Source organism: Rissa tridactyla, chromosome 8 (assembly GCF_028500815.1).
Source record: "Rissa tridactyla isolate bRisTri1 chromosome 8, bRisTri1.patW.cur.20221130, whole genome shotgun sequence".
NCBI lineage: Eukaryota > Metazoa > Chordata > Aves > Charadriiformes > Laridae > Rissa > Rissa tridactyla.
In genome coordinates, this window is record NC_071473.1 from 35,569,874 (window position 1) to 35,590,715 (window position 20,842).

A 20,842-nucleotide genomic window follows, 5' to 3' on the forward strand; every position below is an offset into this window, starting at 1 on the left:
TCATAAAAGCATTAATGTACTACAGTATTCTAACCGAATGGCAGCTGAATACCAAAAAAACCCCAAAACAACCTAATGGAACTGTTACCATGATAAAAGGGTACGATGATGAGATTTTTAAAAATCTCATCTTCAGTCTTACCCCTGAAGATACAGCCCCCAGTTCTATCAAAACCACCCATTTCCATTAAAAGGTCATTTGTTTGCCAACTTAGGCAATTTGGTTTAGGTTAATATTTCTACAGCAGAGATTTAGGAAAAAATGAGGCTGTCATTCACAAGTTTTTTCTGTAAGTTTAGGCCTGCTAAGGCCTAAACATAAATTGACAACTGGTTTTTTGATTGCGTATACTTTTACTAATAAGGCTCAGAGTCTCACAAAGAAAGTCTCTTTCTTCTGTTCCTCTAAGCATCTGTTTGGAAAAATATCATAGAATCAGACATTGAAAATACCAAGTTCAAAACCAGAATAGGTTTCTATGTACTCCAGAAAACAATGTCCAGGTCTCATAAAAACATGACACTTCCAAACTCTAAGAATGAAAGGGCGAGAACAAATTTTAGTTTTAAGAGTTCCAAAGGAGGCCGATTGCTGCAACATGTCTCCTTTACAAAGAACTTAATCAATGATTACAGATTCTCTTAAACGCTATAAAATCTGAAGATTCATCACTACCATGCCTTGGCTACAGCAAAAAAAGCTCGGTTCACAAAAGTTTTAAATTCTTCTAAATAGAAAAGTAACAGCAGAACTGAAGCAAAAGGAAGACATTAATTTGGATATAAAGAATACTTGAACTCATTTGGCTTCAGGAGATGGGTACAGAAAAATTAACATGGGTTTCCATTTCAGAACTAATTACTTCTGAGTCTACAATCTGAACTTGTAAACTCCACAAGTCTGGAAAAAGTACTTCCAGGCTCATGATAAACAAGACAGCTATGGGAGGATATATTCAGAAATAACAGTGAGCTGTGCATTTAGCCTACTCTACAGGTTTTTTTTAATGCTATTTAACCAAGGCAGGCAGAAGAGAAATTTGAACACACCCAAGAAACTATTTAAAAACAAACAAAAAAACCTACAACCCAAACCAAACTAGCCTCCTTTCCACTGACCTCTGAAAAGAATGACTTGAATTATAATACTGCATTCACCTTGGAGTTTTTTGTTTGTTTGGGATTATTTTTCCACAGACCTCCCGTATATATTACACAATTAATATGAAAACTTTTATAACAGGCAACTGATACCATGGGATCCAGGCCACTACTTAGACCACTGTTGTTTATTAATGAGACCATTTCTGAAAAGTCATTTATGGTTCTGGATGCTTACAGATGTATCAAGAGGTCTTACTTGTATAAAATGTAAAGAACCAATTAATTTGAAAACTCTCTCACAAATACTTGTTCTTTGGTAGCAAAAAAAAAAAAAAAAAAAAAAAAAAAAAAGAGACACACACACCCCCTCAAAATCCGCTTAAAAAGGGGGAAAACAAAAAAAAAGGTGGGGAGGAGAATCTGTATTTATTAAATACATCAAACTCCAAAGTCCTTCTTACTTCTTAAGTAACCTTCTTTATTTTTTCTTCTGAAAACTCAAAACTATAATAATTCTTATTTCAATCTTTTTCCCTTCAGCTTTTAAATTTTTTGTTTTCCCTAGCTAAATTAGCTTGCATTTAGTTTTCCCAAACCAGAAGTTTCTCTGAAAATAAACGGAAATTTGGTAATATTCAGGACTTTGTCCTGGTAAAAGTGCTCTCCCTCCCCCCTTCTACTGCCCAAATCCAAACCCGCACACGCACAACCCAAACTCCTTTTCATTCTAGTTTCTCATTTAACTAAAGCAAATTGCTGAAGCACTAATATCCAGGACTGCAGAGGACATCAAGCAAATAAAAAGAAGAATGAATTCCTTCAGAACCAGAAGTAAAGCAGGGAAGATAAACAAACGTTCTAGGTTTCTAAAATGGCTACGAATGCACCACACTGCATTTTTGATCTATTCCAAAGAAGTATTATCTCCTCACCTTTGGTTACACACCTGCCAATGGAAGTGGTTCTCCTCTCTTCCGTCACCACACTCTTCCACCCCAAAACTGCAATTGTGCAGCCACATGACTGATCAGTAAGCTGCTCCAAGGAAAAACTACGCTTATTGGTAGTACAGTTTAATGCTGGACTAGCACTCCAACATAGATTGTGGAGGAGAAACATGTGGAGATGGTTTTTTTTTTCTGCTTGTACTAGGAATGTAGGAAGAAAAAACACACAACTGCCCATTCTGGCAACAGCTGCCACCACAGCACCCCAAACCTAACATGAAATTGCACCCTGAATCCCAATCTTTTACTACTAGATTAAAAGGAATGAGTTTGCTACTAATATCAGTGACTATACTGCTCAGCACATAAATATGGAAAAATTTATCAGGCAAATTAAAGCAGTGAACCAGGCAACTCTCATGCCATGAACCAATTCCTCCACATCTCTGAGGAAAAAATAAAATGAATGGCAGGGGGAAGGGGGAAAAGAAAAAGCAAGACCTCTAAAGTGAGCCCTCCAAGGGAACTGAATGCACATTCAAAATACAGAAGCACTAACTGCAATAGAAGGCATTTTAGTATGTGCCAATTCATGAAAAGCCTTTCTATCTAGCATAAGCAGAAATTTGACTAAAGAACAACCACCCTCACTTTGCGCTGACATTCTGAGATTCTACCGCTGCAATCTCAGACTGAAATAGCAAAGTGAAGCTTTCTGCTTTAGCAGTTTAAAGCAGAATAGAGCAAAACTCTCTTACTGAAACCATACTATATTATGAAGATGGCACTGTGTCCCTGTAATACCCAGACTCACAGATGTCTGCATGTGGAAAAAGCTGATGTCACTCATACAGGAGATGTTAAACTGTTTACCTTTGCTTCGTAGCTGTGATTCCTTACTTTGAAGGCAGCTGTACAAGACAAGTGTAACTTTTCATCCCATCACCCACCAACAACTTAACGTACAGACATATGAAAGTTGCCTTTTTTTAATGAGATTATTCTTTTCAGATACCCAAGGTTTGTGAGTATATACAAGGTCACTATACTCTAATGCATGTCAACAGTTTATCCCTCTATAGCATAGCGGATTCTCGTTTCAGTGTTCTCCCCTTGTAAACAGGAAATGAGTCCAAGTATAAATGATAGATTTCTCCTTTGAAAGGGCATCACTTACCAGTAACTACCATGCTGCTCATGTTAGAGTTCGGGCTATTGAGTACACTGCCTGAAAGAAGTTCGTCAGATCCTCTCTAAAAAGAAAGAGACAGTAAGAGATTTTTTTTTCCTCTATTTTGTGATTTTTAAAGATGATATTAAAAATGTCAGTTTGATAGGGAAAACCTTTAGAAGAACTTAAGCAAGCATAACCAAACCTATTCAGATTTGGCAGACTTCCGCTTTTCAGATAAGTGCAACAACTTGAAATCTAAGTCAAGTAGTATATTTACATGGCAATCTTTGAAATGAGAGCAGCTTAAGCACAGTTGTTTCACCCACCACTGAAACATAGCCACCTCCAGACTCAATGAGAACTGCTGCACAATAATTCTGTCCAGCATTTCAAATTAAAATGTTATTATAATATATTTAGTCTATTTCAATAACATTTAAATTAACTTATTTTTTTAATATACATATATATTAAATTCTTATATCTAGCTGAAACTACAAGGGAAATCTACACAAATAGAAATATGAAGTTTAGCTCAATTCTAACACCCCTATTTTAAATAAAAAGACTTGTCACCAAAGGAAATGATCAATTTTCATTTGTCCTGCAAAACACAATTTAGGGCACGGAACTGCAACTTCTCTCTAATGCTTACTACATGACAAATATCAATTAAATGTTTTTTGGTTTTGGTTGGTTATTTTTATTACTCTAAAGTGGGCTGCAAAAAGTCAGAGGAGGGTTTATATTGAAAATGTAACAAGATAATCTTTTCCTCTCAAATTACTTTCAAGATGGGAATTTGACACAGTTGATGAGGCTTTTGCTTCTTTTCACATCCTTTTTTTTTTATTTTTTTTTTTTAAAACCACCCAATCCCCTCCATCCCCCAAGTCTTCATCTGTCAAAAAGCCCCCAAAATATTTAGGCGATCTTTCATTAAATTTTTTTTAACTGGGAATAAACCTGCCATACTTCGAAGATTATCCTTAACTTCTTATTGGTTCTTTCCCCACTTTGAAAGTATTTCCTCTGCACCCTTAAGACTAATCCAGGTCACTACTAAAATGGAAGTGAGGGAAGAAAACAGTTACTACTCATGTTTATAAATGTTTTTAATTCTGTTGTGCACACTACAATAAAACCTCAAGAACAGTTAGTGAGTATGTTTTACAGGGCATCTCAATACCATATACTAAATTAACCTGAGGATGTCACCTTTCTAGGTAGCACGGTTGCAAGATGCATGAAATCAAACCTTTACCATTTTATCAGTGCACTGTATGTGTATCCATACACAGAACCATATGTTAAAGTTTAATCCACACCTGAAATCCAGAAGCTCTTGAAAATAGTATATATGCTTATGCACACATAGAGCCATTAAAGTTTACTTAGCTTTCAACATCAGCTATGAAGAACCTTTATACAGATTACTGAATACTCTTAGCTCTTAAGGGTACATAGCGATCAACAAAGCTGTGCCTATCAAATCAACAACCGATTTCCTTTAAAACTGAATAATGCCTAATACCAAGATCTGGTAGCACCATGAGAAGGACCAGGTCTTGTCCTTTTCACTGTAGTAACAGACCTCTAATCACATATAGCTAAAGAAAAAATTAGCTGGGCAAACCTGAGAAACAAGTCAGAGCAGTTATGGAAACTCTCGGTTATTCAAACTACATTGCTTTCTACTGTAAATGTAATACACTAACCCAGACACTCAGTATAAGTGTCCTTCTTTCTCTTTAATGTTCTATTTTTCTAACACAATATTTACATGGGTAAAATATTGCAAAGTTCAAGATTACTAGCAGTATTCACTCACTCAGTGATAACCGCAGTTATTTCTGCCCACAGCTATCCACCTAGCCTTGCTTGGAAGCACTTTTCTGTAGCCTGGACAGCTCAACTGAAAAGGCAGAAGCAGCAGTACAGACTGAATCGGTTCTCAGCCAAGCATATTAAGGTAGTTCAGCAGCAATTTTTGTTTTCCTTAATACGCCAGGCTTTAATTTACAACGGTACAGCAGTCACTAGGTAAACAGCTGAAGCATCCCTAGTACCAAATGAATGTTCTTCCCAAAACCTGCAGAAACTTTACAACTCTGAAATATCTCAAGTTTGAGTTGTCTTCAGCTTCAAAAAGTTACTTACATCAGCAGCTGCTGACTAGCAGAATGTAAGAGTGATTACATAAACTTCTGGTTCCTAGTAAATCGGGCTTTCAAGAAGATGTTAATTTCTTAATCCACAGCAGAAAAATCCAAACGGAGCACAGATTACTCAGTAGAGTGTATATTCAGTTACTGTATTTGTGTTTCATGAACAGTTAAAAGAGTTTTCATTTTGAAACATATCATTTTGCATTTCATGAATACATTCAGAGTCAATCACAAGATTTTGCATTACACTTGAGAAAGTTTTAACAGTTTTGCTTCAGAAGAACAAGTAAATTTGAATTCCTTATATTGGCATGTTTCATAAATTCTATAATTTTTTTTATTCTCATAAATCAGTTTTCACAAGTCTGATTCACAGATGTACATGTTCGTATGTGGAATGTTCTTCCAGTTCACCATGAAACCACAAACGTATAGCAAATCTCTGCTAACTCACTCCCATATATATTTGCCATGCTTTTAGTAAAAGCCAAAGATATTTCTTACCATGTGAGTAATCACCTTATTAGATATATATCGTTATTTTTCCTTTTTGGTTCTTAAGCAGCCTAGACGCCTCTGAACTTCATTCAGTATGTAACTTTAAAACCAGTTATACAGCAAGACACATGATGTACCTGGACACAGAGTAGTTAAACTACAAAATCAAAAGCAGTAACTACCTGATAATTGTCATTTACTTCAAAAGGATTACCTTCAGATGACAGCTGTCCAGTAAAGCAATTTAAATAAGCACTTCAAGGAAGCCAATGCATGCTCTTCCATAGACCAGCGCTACCATGTGACACAAGCACCTCCTGAATTACAGCACAGCCAAAAACACTTATTTTACTTACATTTATTCATCAGAGGTAAGACTTTATTCAATTCGTGGTTTGGAGTGCTTGGCTTTGTTTTTATGTGCATCTTCTTTTAGAAGGTGCTAGGCCAAAAAGGACCGGCATCTCGGTCTAAGGGCAAAGCTCTTCATCGCTCCACTATCTCACACATGAATTTCAGAATTATAACCCATTTCCCAAGCATCTTGAACATTTGCTAGTCTTATTCTAAAGCACACCACTTCTTCTAGTCAAATCATGCAAAGCAAAGAAACCTTTAAATAAATTTTGGTAAACTCTATCAAGTGTTTCAAGAGATAAGGAAAATAAACTCAGATCTTTGAAGAACATAGTGAATCGGATTCAATGAAGAATGGAAGATCCAAGAGCAACGTTCACTTAACTCTTTTCCACATCTGCGCAAACTGCTATATTCTAAGGAATCAAAGCAAGTTTGAGATTGTATTAAGACTGAAGATCACAAACACATACATCACAGAAATGTCCAAATCTAAGTTAAAATAACAAATGAACAAAACCCACCACAATTATTTTATTCTGTCATAGACTGCAAAGCAAAGTTCCTATAATAGCAACATGGTAGAGACCGAATATCCATTTTAGCATGAGGGAAGGAGATCATAAAGGATAAAATAAGAAGTACAAACTGCTATTACACTATTAATAGGTCATCTTCTGACAGCTAGTCCTCAACAGCACAAGTTTTCAATGCTATATTTCTATTCCTACCAATGTCAAGAAAAACATTAATTTGTATCAATATTCCATAAAAGCCAAACCACTAACTATTCATTTACATTAGAGATCAGAGACATCTGGAACATTTCTTCATGAAAACAGAATATGCCAAAATACTATTACACAAAATAAAGAAGGGAATTGCCAAACTACCGTATTGCAGTAAGTGAATCTTAACTTTGTTGCAGAGTCAATACTGTCCTTTCAATGAAGGCCCTGTTATCACAGCCTTGCCCCCATGAGAGCATTTCCATACATGATGTGAAAACAGCATGTTAATGTATGGCTTATTCAACGAATGGGATTACATGAAACTGACATGTAGGATAATATTCAGAAAAAGATGAAAAATACACTAACTCAGACTGTGAATACATATTTCAGAGAAAATTAAAAATTATATACACAAAAATTATTTTATATACTGTATATTGAAGATACCACTTTGGTATTTCAGTTAATTTCTGTAAGTGAATATTGTTATTGTATATACTGTCTATTCTACAATTTACAAAATCAATTACACAAAGAGAAAGAAAAAGCCCCTAGCATAGCAAATTAGTCTCCCATTTCCTTGCTTTAACAGTCATAGCTAACTCAGAATCCCTCACTACACAAGCTGCATTTATATAGCAGGATTTCAATCCCCCCCCAACTACTATAAAGCTTCATGCTATCACAAGTTATATTAAGTAGCTATGTAATTTCAGGAAGTCATTACAGTCATACTATCCTTCCAGGCTAATCAAAAAATATACTATTTACAAGTCTTTGCCAACTATTTTTCTCACATACCAGATAGGGCTTCAAGTATGTCAAACATTCCCCAGATTTTATTATATCCAAGGCAAAAAAACCCCAGAGTAACAACTTCAGCCTAAGAGTTACCAAAGAGGTTTAGTCTTTTAAGCGAAGTACTTTTTGACAACTGTTTATGAAAAAGAAACATTATCAGCTCTTTTCACAGTAATTCAGGGTTATGGAGACTCTGATTGGAAGTTATGGCTGAACCTAACACAACAAACTGAGTGTATCACAGAAGGCTTATTAGAAGCAGGTATAGATGCACCACAACACTATAAGAACACTAAAACAATACAACTAGAAACAGCAAACAAATGACAAAACTGCACTTTCTTAAAAAGTCAACAGCATCGTCTAAAATAATTTCTTAAATTCCCACTAGAAAAGATAAAGAATACACTCGAAGACACTGAAAAATATATTTTCTGATAAATCGCCTCATTTGTGGTACTCGAATTTGCTGATATTACAAACCTCTCTCAAGAATAGGATGCTTTTGCCCCTGCCTTTTCCCTCTCTCCCCCCTCCTCCCCCAGATGAAAGAGAAAAGGAGAACTTTAGCTGCACTGCACATTTACCACAGTCATTCTCAGCCTACAGGCATGAATTTCCCAAGGGGTATGACAAGCCAGGAGACAGATCTCATGATTTACAGAAATCTAAGAGCATTGTAAAACACTTCATTTCTAACAACATCTGGGAACAATTTAAAAGAAAAAGCCAGAAACCTGACAGTATGGGAGAGGAATAAAAGCATATGAGAATTCCAACCCAGACAGTAAACATTCCCCTCTAAGAGATACACACTTGTAAACACACTGCTTCAACATTCAAAGTCTGAATTAACTTTGGGGACTGGATGTTGGAAACAAGAGAACAAGACTTTTAACACCCAAACACAGCATTTATAAACTTTGTCAGTTTACATGAATGCGTCATTTTTAATAGGATACATTTTTAATGAAACTGCATAAATACACCCTCACATACTCTTTAGTGAAGAATAAATACTTGACCTGCCTTATGCTCTGACTATAAGCACTACTGTCAAAACACATAATCAAAATTACCTAACTAATAGACTGCTACACCTCCCATATGTATAGGATCACAGAAGACTCATTCAGAAAAGCACAAGCCAAGTCCAAATATACAATCCAAAAGAAATTCCATGCAGGCTCATAGGCATTTTATGAAGCATACAGTTTAAACTATAAGCTTATTATCACTTCTTCAGAACCTTACATAAAAGGAGTCTAGTTGGGGTTTGGGTTTGTTGTGGGTTTGTTGTGTTTTGTTTGGTTTTTTTTTTTAAGACTATGCTATTCAACTATATTAGCATGAAATCTTATCACATACGGCCATTAACTCCATGGCTGCTTAATAACTCACATCACTTGCTTTTAAATTCAATATGAAGTTAACTGGATACAGTATGACCACCTTTCCATACTTCCTCTCTGTATTCTCTTTTTTCCCCCACTTCAATTGTTTTTCATGCTGTCCTCAGTCAACCATATATCATTTATGTATCCTAACAACATCACCATTTTTGCATTCATATTTTTCCAGTAAGGAAGATCTAGGAGAAAATTAAGTTTTCATTCTTTTTTCTTGCAACCATATGCATGCTATCTGCCACATACCTCATTTATGAAAACACACAAAGTTTGTAGAAATTGAGAAAAAGCAATCAAGGGAATCTGAAAAGTCTTTAAGACTGAGACACATCTCAATTCCTCAGAAAAGCCACCAGATTCTCACAAAATACAACGTGGAAAAGAACCAAATTTCTCAAAAGCGCATCTGAAGATCAAGATGGACTATTAAACCAGAAAGCTGAACAGTCAAGAATCTAATCTGCACCTAGACCATGCCACCCAGCCTCATTTGTAAACCTTGAAACCTCCTGTTAAAATGAAAGACTGCAGGCAAGAGTCTAGTCCAATTCCAGCTGATGAAAGTGTTATCCTGAAGCAGCTGTAGATAACTGGTAGTAAATTAGAACACGTGACAACAATTTACTAGCGCTACCACCCAGATGTGTTCTTAGCTTTCTGGTTAGAGAATGATGGTACCTACATGTACTGATTTGGTCCTTCAGTAGCAGTTTCTACATCTTAAAAATGATCCACGAGGAAGGTATTTTCTACTCGATTCTCTGTTATTTCGCAATAATAAATTAAAAGTGCTAGTGCTATTTTGTCTATACCACAACAGTCATGTTACACATTCATAGTAAAACTGATTTTATGAAAAGCTAAAAACAGCTGTATGTACTTGCAGCTATAAAAACCCCCAAGCCCCTAAATCAAACATCACAGTTCCATTAACAGCTTATGAAATCACAACCTCATCTGAAACAACTACCACCAAAAGCAACAGTCCTACCTTCTCTTGGCCCCAGCAATTTGTTCCTATTCTGTCCTCCTCAATTCTACATTGCTACAAGCATTTATGCAGCCACACACTTTGGTACAAATCTGACTAAAAAGATGTAACTCAATGTTGTGTCAGATTAGCTTTATCCTCGTTAAGTTCCCAAGAGAGGTTTGTGAAGTGGCTACCCAAACATCTGTTGCACAAGTATTACAGTGACAGAGAAAACTGGAATGCAGCTTGATTTGCTTGTGAAAACATGGTCCAAAGCTCTAAGAAATGGGGAAGGTATTTTCATGCTGGTATTGGTTCATATTTTTCAGATGGTACAGCTGATCACATTTTTCTTCCTACAATCCACTCAATTAAATGCAAATATAGGTGTTCTGTTACAAATGAAAAATCGGTGATTTCCAATTAGTGACAGACGTCAAAACATATCAAATAGGTATATTAAGCCTTCCTTACACTGATGCCTACTTGCTACACAGCACAAACTAATTTTCAACATTTTTCCTTTCTCCCCATTTTCAGCTCTCCTTATTTTTCCACAGTGGCAGAATGAGCATTAAGGAAAAAAAAAAAAAAAACAAACCACAAAGTTACAATGAAAAAAGAATTGGAGTAGACTGTTCTGGGAATAAATATGAAAGTCATCTCAAACAGGGTCAATTTACAGAGGTTGCTGTTAAAAAGAAAGCAGATGTCATTCATTGTAATAAGTTATCTTTTGTCACCAAGGTCATGTTCCCTATACCACTGCTGAAAAGACAAATCCAGATGCCAGTTCTAAACTTCTGAAAATGCTCCCACTTCACTCTTACTTCACTGCTAGAATGTTCTGCACGTTTTTTGCTGCTTATTGTTGCTATGACTAAGTATTACTGAACACAAAAACTGATTTAAAAACATCATCCTAGCTAACACAAAATTAAAACAGTTCCTCCAATTAACAGCCAACCAATTTTTCTGATATCCCTGACCTTAGAAGACTTTGTCTAATCTACGAACAATCTACTAGCAATTATATTAGGCATGCAAAGATAGCCCAAAACTATCATTCTAATATTTTAAATACAATAAAACAGACCATCACATGGCATTTGTCTGTATGAATGAGTGAAACAGCTTTTTATCCTACCACTCCCTTCCTTTTATTTAAGTATCTAGAATGACAACAGCAAAGGAAGGCAAAATAGATTTCAGAAAAAGGAAAAAGCTATTTAAATACATTTTCTTGTTTCTTAAGTTTAGTCTAAACTTAACTTCTGACAACTTGCTAGAATTTCTAACTTACTTTTTTCTACACATTTTCATTACACAGTATACAGTTCAAATAAAAAGTCACAACATATCCACAGTATTCATTTCCACCACAAGGAAACTCTCGGTTATTTGTAGCAAAAAATGGTCAGTGTTCTATAATTTTGTAAGAGAAGAGATTACCCCTCAGAACTTGAGTTAAAAAAAAGGAAAAAAAGCAGAAAATGCCTCAAGAGTACTTACAGACTGTGCTCTCTCCCTTTTCCTCCATCATTCTTCTGGTTTTAGCTACTGCCCTTCCCTCATACTATTATATTCCCCCCTGTTAAATTTCAGCAACCAGAAAAAACGGAGACTTTGTGACGCATTACTATCTGGGAAATCATTAGAAAGTTCTAGGACAGTGCTTCTTAGCACCTTCTACCCAACCCTAACATAACCAACTAAACACACAGGAAGAATCATCTCTTTTCTTAAGCATACTACAAGGACTGATGCCCTGACTTTAGGGGAAAAAGGCCATTCCCACATCTTTAAACATTACAAAACTATGTTTACAGGAATATGTGAGTTTTCCCTCCTAGGTATAACCAGGACTGTCCACGCTTGGAAGCTCAAGTTCCATTTTCGGCCAGTGTAACCCAAAGCAGCGTCAATAATGTCACAAATTCCCGAATACTATGCACCAAATAATGCATCCATGAAGGAACGACTGCTTCTTTTCTCCCGTCAGGAAGAAGTACACCTCAGCCATTCTGAAATGTGCAACGCACGTACACAAAATGAGTCACTTAATTGTTCAGGCCCCATTTACTGCACAGCTACTCATGCCATCCAGGAGAAAGATGATACATTAGACTGAAGTGACAATTCTCTTTTACTGTATTTCAGTGTGTGTCATCTTCAGTATACACCAAAAGTTCACTGAAGTTATTCCCTGCACCTGTGTGATGCGTATTCTTTACACCACATTTTATACCCCTCTGAAGATTCTTTTAATTACGCCAAAGAAACATTATATACTTCATACATTCACTTCAACAGTTGAAAAGGCTCTACTACTCCAAGTGCCAAATCAGTTTATGTATCCAGATTAAAGCATAACTCTAAAGAGAACACAAGACAGCAATTTGAAATAGTTATTAGATTCTGATACTCAAACCTATATAACTAGTGAGCAATGAAAAGTTTGGGACTAGAAGCTAAGTAGCAGGCCACTCCATTCTTAGTGAAAAAGGACCTCATGCCATAGAAACAGACTGAGATGTACCTTTTTTTTAAACAAAAAAAGCAAACATTTTGTATAATATGGCAATTTTTAAAACTACGCATGAATAAATCTAAGAATTTTAAATGCACAGAATTTCTTCAAGAAACTGAAAATTAAAAAAATAAATCAATGAACTATGTAACATACTATCATTACTGGAATCCTTACCTCTGTTCTATTCAAAAATACTTCACACAAACTACTTACATAGAATGGGAGTTCAAAAAGTAACATCAGAGACAGAGCTAAAGCTCATTCTTTTTGTATTATTTTGTAATTTGTAATGTAAGAGGTTAAATGTGTGCAGAGCGACATTTCCTTGTCTCCATGAATTCTAAGTAAGCAAAACAAGACATTACAGACCAAATCAAATATGAAATATTTCACATGTACTTACAAGATGACTGGGTTTTGACACGTTTAACACTTTCAGACATTAAAGCACACTGCTCCTCTGACAGACTTTAGCTGGGAAGCATGCTTCCACTGCATATTTTGAGTTGCACAAATCCCCACATTCACTCTATGTAAACCAAGTTTTCAAATAGTATTTGTCATTTTTTCCACCTCCATTTTGAGTTTTATGTTTTCCTCGCCTTTTGGTGTTAATTTCTGCTGACTCAACAAGTGACTAAAATCAAGATTGAACATTTGACAGTTTGATGAACAAAAATGTTTAAGATCAAATCAAAGCGTAGAGGACAAATAAATGGTAATAGCTTCAAGTTTTGCAGCTTTATTAACAGGTAACTCTGAGACTACAAAACTGTTAATAAAATGTTATAAGTAAGTATTCCTTTTACTTTATATACTTGCCTTGCTCACATGCAGTCACCAAAGCTCAAAAGCCTTTCTTTAATTCAAAGACAATTCCCAGGCTAGGGTAGTTAACTTCTACTCTTACTCTTTTACAAATGAGTTTCAAAATATAACTAGCATGTTCACTTTTCTGTTTAAGAGAGAAACCAGCCAGACAACAGTTAATACAATTTTCAAAGTTGTATTGACATGACTGATGATGATAAAATCAAGCAATTTTCCAAACAGAAGGGTCTTATGTCACAATCCTGGTAACGCGCCACAGGCCTTTTCTCCAAGTATAATTAAATAGATCAGAAACATGCTGTGTAACTTATCAGCATATATACAGTAGGTGCAAAATCTCAAGAAAGCATCAGGTCAAAGAAATATCCTGGATAAGTTGATTTCACACAGGTAAATCCCTGCCCACTTCCAATGGCTATCCAGTCACAATAAAAGCAGTGTCAAAAGAGCATTAAGACTGCTGATGCAACTCCTTGGACTCAAAACTTGCTCTCTACACATTCCCAAAGCACCCCAAAGAAAACACAACAGCCAAGGAAAGGCCAGATAAATGTTCCCAGTTCTTTATATACCATCTACAGGTACAGCATTCCTCAACTTTAAAACATCGGTTCATCAAGAGCAATGAACAGTCACCAGAGAACGTAAAGGACAAGTGTTTCACATGGCCTTCCACAAAACATGACTGAAGCTAGCATTAGACTGCTACCCAAACTGCAGGCATCAGTTAGCAAGAAATTCCATTTTCCATTCTTATTAGTATCCTGAGATAATACAGAGGTTCCAGAACACAATCCAGTTTACTCCTCCCATATTTAACAGCTTTCTTCAGAAAACCATAATCCTTTTTAATTACTCCCACTATTTCCATGCACAAATGGTTTCCTTTTAAAAACCAGAGAACAAGTCCATTTTTACAAGGCAAAGAGCACACCTTTTTGACACTTCGGTGCCTTTCCTTGCATCTATTTTAATCACTAACTCTGATACACCTGCCTTCCTTCTTTCTTATATTCATAATATAACTTCTACAAACAACAGAAAGAAGCAGTTATGTCATCTCATGTCTTTATTTCATTGTCTGGCTAGTATCTGAGAATATGGTTCCAAAATTGCACTATACACTTACAAAACATTTAATGAACGCTCAAATTCTCATAACATTCTAAGTTGATGGTAGTTAAGAAAGAAAAGGATACTGAATCCATTTACTTCTCCTGAAGTGAGAATGTCAAAATTCAAGGTTCAAGCAATACATGGTCCACCTGAAATTGCTTCCTCATTAGACACAATTGAGGGCAATTTAGAAATTGGTTTGCCCCAAAGCTACTCGTGGGGCAGTTCACTTCTGAAAGACTTGAACTTCCTCAGGTATTCCTCTAAGCTATTAAATACATTCCTAAAGTTTTAATCAGTTAACACTCTGTCCTCCCAGGTAACAGAGAAACAATCATGCCAGTTTGTAATTCTGATTGGGACTAACTCCCATAGAAGTACTTCAGTAACTACCCTTTCCTCTCTGAATCAAGAGTGATTTTAAGCTTGTCAATGCATGAACATGTGGAGCCAGATGGGTACAGAATCTGTGTAACTGACTTCTTACACATCCTCCTAGAAGGAAGCTTGCTCAGAAACATAATACAGGTACATCTGACAGAGTAGCTGCTGCATCTACAGGCTAGCTGTATTATATAAGAACTAGTCCAAATCCAGCAAGACCAATACTGAACCTCTGCCAAAGAGCTTTATTAAACAAAACCTGGCTTACTAAGCAGTTAACATAGAGCAGCCTCAGGTGAAAAGGCAGTTACGTAGTATAGCTACAAAGTCACTGGACAAATGCGGAGACTTAACTGTATGCACTAGAAAACTTCTGCGTTTCTACCACTGAAATAGAATTTCTTGCATGCATTCATTAGCATAACCTGAAGTTCCCTTGTCCCATGTATCTTTGCATTCTCATTATTTCTCAGCCTGCTTCTACGAAGTACTGATCTAATTCCTGCACAGATTTGAATACAAAGAGAAATAAATAGTAAATTAACAACTATTTCGAAGCTCTTTCCTTGTTATAACAAATATGATAAATTCATAACTGAACTTGAGAAATAAAAAGTAAAGCAAAGCAAACGCCCACCTCTCTGTCTACATAACAAATTGTCCCTCCCATATTTTTGTGCCCTATAACAGATAGTCACTTCTTTTTTAACTTCAGTGGCAACTGTTTTGAAAAAGGATGGGGGGGGAAGAAAAGAAAACATGTCTTTTACACTGACCATGCAACAACGAGAAAGTGTTGTTTTGGAAAAAAATCCACAAAATTAAGCTTTAAAATAAGTAGCAGGCATGATGACAGTGATCTAGAACCACAGTTTACAGTTTAGTACCTAGAAAAGTCTTTTGTGTAGAGCCTCCAATTTACCTCTAGGGATTTTTGGTTAATAAAGCATATACTCCTGACTAAATATCAGCTGACAATGACTAGTTAAAATCTTACAATTTGCAATTACTGATGCTCAAAGTAGTTCATTTCATATCAACAATTTGCCCCCTTATTTGCTAAGTGTGCATCCTACCTTCACACCAACTGCAACATCAGTGACAATGCTGTAAAAGAAGAAAAAAACAAAAACACAAGTCAACCAATTTATCCTCATAAAACCAGCTTTTCAATGTATTGCAATACCAAAATAAGGAGGAATAGAAATAGCCAGCAACTTCCTCAATCAAGAAAGTATGTTCAAAGAAACAGCAGGTCCGAGGTACTGATGTACAAAAGAAACCTACAAAAGTCACTGAGCTCCCCCAGCTTATAGAGTTCTTCAGAAGAGTCACAAGTTTCAAGTGAACATTACTCCAAAGAGGCACTGCCAGGAAATTTATTTAGGAAACAGATTTCTGGACTACATGATATTATAGGGTGAAAATAAAAGAATTTAAAACTAAATACAGAACTTTTCCTACACACCTCTATTAACTAGACAGGTAGTTTGGCCGCATAGCCTACCCTACAGATCTTGTTACAGCAGAAAGCAACGAACACCTATTTTGAAATCAGCTTGGAAAAAAAAGAACACATTGTCAGGTACAACTATATGAAATTTAATGAAAATTAATCAGGTACACCTATACAAAACTCAGCAACAGGTACGTCAAGGTACAACTTTTTCTTAGAGGTTGTGACATCATAACTCACAGTGTGTAACACAATCCCAAAAGAAACCCAAACCCACACCAAAAAAAAAAAAAAAAGGCAAAACATGAATATGTCAAAGCATTCCACAATGTAATACTCATTTAACGACAAGACTTCGCAGGCAGGATTTGTAACTCCCAACATTAGAATCACAACGAACCATAAAAAAGCCTTTAGAAGTCTCACAGTTGAAAGGTTATATGCTTAAAGCGTACCAAAGAGATTGCTTCTCTGCTTGAAGCAGAGTAAACAACTTCATAGGAAAGCTGGAAGATGTTGTATTTACACTGACGAGGGCTACAGGCACCAGCCTCCTTTCCCAGGTCCAACAGACAGAAGGCCCTGTGTGCCGGGACCGCCCGCCCCCGCTCCCGGCCAGGACCCGGCGCCCTGTCCCGAACGGCCGGACTCCTTCAAAACCTTCCCTTCTTTGGCTTTTACAGCCACTCTCCGGCACACACAAAGGCATCTTTCTACCTGGGGAAGGAGGGGGGGGCGGGAAGGCAGAGGGCTTATTAGGCAGTTTCTGAAAACAAAAGAGCTCGACATCTGGCTCCTGCTGGTATTGCTCCTCCCCTCCAGCCAGCTCCAAAACAAACCCCAGCCCCACGGAGCGCCCCTCCTCGCCCCCCACGCCTGGGGGGACTGGGTGAGGGAAAGCGAAGGGAGGGAGAAGAGGAGGATCTGGAGGGGACACACGGGGACAGGTCACGCTCCCTCTCCACAGCGAGACCCGGCGTCTCGGGCACTACACCGAGGAGCGGGCGGCCCAAAGCCCTCAGCAGTTTATACGAAAAATCCTACCGAGGGGCCGCCTTACGGAGAGACTGAGCCCCCTCTTCCCCCCGCACCGGGCCTCGAGCTTCAGCCGTCCCGCGGCGGGAAGCCCACCTGTCCCCACCGCCGCCGGGGCAGCGGCCGCTCCCCACAGCCCCGGAGACGCTCGCCCGCCGAGGCGGGGAGCGAGCCCCCAGCACCGGGACAGATGCCACTACCTACCGGCGGTGGCCTTCTTCCCCCGCTCATTACTCACCCGTCCATCGCCGAGCAGGACAAAGCGCGGGCAAGCGGGACAGACAGCCGCGCGGGCACCGGGTACAGGGAAGCTGTGAGAAAATGGCGGCCAGGCCTGCACGGAAACCGCCGAACGTTGCCGAGCGCCCGATTCCGTTCCCCGTCCCTTGCCGCCACAGAGCATGCGCCAGCCGCCGGGGCATGCGCCCTCCGCGCCGCTGAAGCTGTTGCCAGCAGCTGCCCGGGCAGAGCCAGCCCCGCCTGGGGCGGGAAGGGAGGCGCGGCGGGGCGCGACCGTGCGTTCCTCACACCCTACTCGGCACTCGCCGCGTGGTGATAAAGGGGCTCCTGCTTCTCCTGTCCCATCGCGCCGCTTCAGGCGGCTTTGTGTGTGTGAGCGAGCGAGGGAGGTCTCCTTAGGGAAGCTCGGCTCAGGGTCCTGCCCAGGGAGAACGCCAGGAGGGTGGTGGGGGCAGGCAGGCCCACCCCGGGGGCTCCTCCGTTCATCGGCGGTCTCTGCCGCCCCGCCCGGGGTCGCAGCTGGGCCGCCGGACTGTACTTGTTGCACGGAGAGACTTCCCAGCGCTTCCCGGCGGCGGGAGCCCGCCCCTTCTCCTCCTGGAGAACCTTCAGAGGGGCCGCGCCAGGCCTGGGCACCCCCCGCAACCCGGCCCCTCAAAGCGCCCGCCCTGGCGGGGAGCCCGGCCCTCACCGCCCGGGGCCTTTGGCTTCGCAGTCCTTTATGGGGAAACCACCTGTTGACTGTACAGCTGACCAGTAATAACATTTCAAAAAATAATTAAGATGAACGTACAAATTAACTATTGCAGTGAGTTAGGCAGTTTCTTCATAGAAATTGGTGTCGCCATGGTACTCTGTAAGCTACTGGGTTGGGGCACAAACTGCTCTACATGGCCGTTAGGAAATATGCTTCCCCAACGGCCCCCTTATTTTTTGTCAGACCTCAAGATTTCATCACAAATCTTTACAATGTTGGATGCAGAGTGTCCAGAAAGGGCCGCTCGTGGGACAATCCTGGATTGTGTTCTGACGAAAAGTCGAACTGAAGATGTTACACCTATGAAGGAAAATTGGAAAATGTGATCCAAATGTTCCTAAAAGATCCCAAATCCAGAAGGATATTAAAAAGTATTCAAAACATCTTCTGTACTTTCTGTGTTTTGATCTGGTGTTAAGTCCCTTCAGTCTCACTGAAACAGGTGTAGTAAGGCCTGATAAAGAATTTAAGAGCCAAATACTTATGCATATCTCCATAACTAGAAAATTTTCACTATTCTTCACTACCGTAGTCTCCCTCTCCTCTAACCCCATGAGTAGCGCAGTAACTAACTTAACAGCTAGGAGTACATGCAAATTTTCATTCTACTCCATGACTTTTTGTTGTTCTGTTCTGGAAAAGCCACGCTGGTTCTCTGCAGCAATCGATTTGCTGGGTGGAAAATAACTAATACTGCTTCTCCTAAATGCCAATATCATTTGGATATCTGCAACTACCTTCTCTTTCAGCAGCTGTATTCAGCACCCATCACTGACCACTAGACTAAATTATTATTCTCATTCTTATAAAATCCCTCTTAAACATTTCACTTGCTTAGATTGTGCACAAAGTTCATCATGTCAAATACTGTTATTTACTTTTTGGCTTTCAACATTCTTATGTTTTTTTAAAAAAGTACCTGGTTGTAACATTCTTTACTGATTGCATGTGTTAACAAAGTACTATGCTTGAAAGTAACACTGGGGGCTTCAGAGATTTAGAATTGCATATAACCACCTCTATAAATCCAGTGCATTTTTATATATTTACTCTCTATATATCATTCCTGTAGATTCTGGCATGTTTAGTAGGTTTTGCACCACTGGAGGCTGGGGTTATAGTTGGTTTCTCTCATTTGCCACTGCCTTTACTCCTGCATGTTGCCATGCCGTATTGGTAATTTTTTTGGTCTTTTTTTCCCCCCTTATAAATCTAAATACATCTTCTCCTTTTTTGTGTTGGTAGAAATACTGATTCTTCTACTTCTTAGCAATTAGTAGAAAATCTGTCTTTCCATCTGATTTTTCTATCTCACTGCCTTTCTTCCCTTCTTTGCCTTTATAATAATGCCGTCTTTGAATCTGTGCTTCTCGTCGCTTTTGTAATATTCCTGTTTTCTCCTTCTTTCATGACACCTACCAGAATCCATCTGATTAAGTGAGCTAATACTCATTCGGTTTCTCCTGTGAGTTAGATGCTCTTCCATATAAGGGAGACTGAGGAGTGCGTGATGAGTGTTTATAGCAGAAGAGACACTGGAACTGAGTTTGCAAATCTTGGTGAAATAATGGATGTGACTTTATAGAGCAAAACTCTATCCCCCCTAAAATCATTAATAAAAAAGATGATTAATCAATCAGGGTTTTACCTAGAGCATTTAATTTTAGAAGGGGAAAAAATATACCAACAATCAGCGTGTTACTAATAAAATGCCACAGCATCCTCTTGCTCATTTGTTCAGTGTGATATTCCACTTTCCTTTTCATGTAACTTTGCCTTTTTATACTATTAGGTTATTTTTAGTGTGCTTTTGGATGCCTTGTAAAATGTCTACCATATTTTGGACATTGTGGTAGGATAAACAATGACTTGTTCATCTGTTTTCTCTGTAGCTGGAGTATGTCTTTGCTTTGGTTTTCTCATGTTTTAGAAGGTCAGAAAAAAATTGTTGCCAAAAACACCCCCTTGTCTCTAGGACCTGTCAACTTTCTGCTGAGGTCCTGCATCAGATACATCAGAAGGTGGCTGAAATATCCAGTAACAGGCAACCATTTGGTAAAACACCTCTAGCGAAACCCTCTGCATTCAGTGGTTATATTATGAAACATGAGGGCTTCTACCCTCTATCGGTTTTACTCTAACTGAAATTTAAGTGTATATATTATTATTAGCTGTACAAAACAAAAGTTCCGTACTTTTTGAATCCTAGTAATCTTACTGCTGCAATATGTTGTTTTCCAAAATAATTTCCTTTGATCATTGATATATTTAGATGTTTCACTTTCACTGGTTGTTTCCTTTTTATTTCAAGAACAGCTAATAAAT

The 20,842-nt window shown here is 38.4% G+C and overlaps 1 protein-coding gene across 5 annotated transcripts in view; it reads right to left on the reverse strand.

Annotated features, from left to right (window-relative positions):
- PTBP2 (polypyrimidine tract binding protein 2) overlaps positions 1 to 17,926 on the reverse strand; it is a 53,638-nt gene extending 35,712 nt beyond the window's left edge. For 3 of the 5 annotated variants that reach the window (XM_054211404.1, XM_054211403.1, XM_054211402.1), the window contains exons 1-3: positions 17,759 to 17,892; positions 16,106 to 16,136; positions 3,229 to 3,304 (exon numbers count right to left, since the gene is read on the reverse strand). In XM_054211404.1, coding sequence (XP_054067379.1) covers positions 3,229 to 3,304; positions 16,106 to 16,136; positions 17,759 to 17,766 — 115 coding nt within the window. In that variant the 5' untranslated portion in view covers positions 17,767 to 17,892. Of the gene's footprint in view, positions 1 to 3,228; positions 3,305 to 16,105; positions 16,137 to 17,758 lie in introns of all 5 variants that reach the window. The other 2 variants (XM_054211406.1, XM_054211405.1) reach the window with 2 other exon arrangements.
- Positions 17,927 to 20,842: the final 2,916 nt, after the last annotated feature.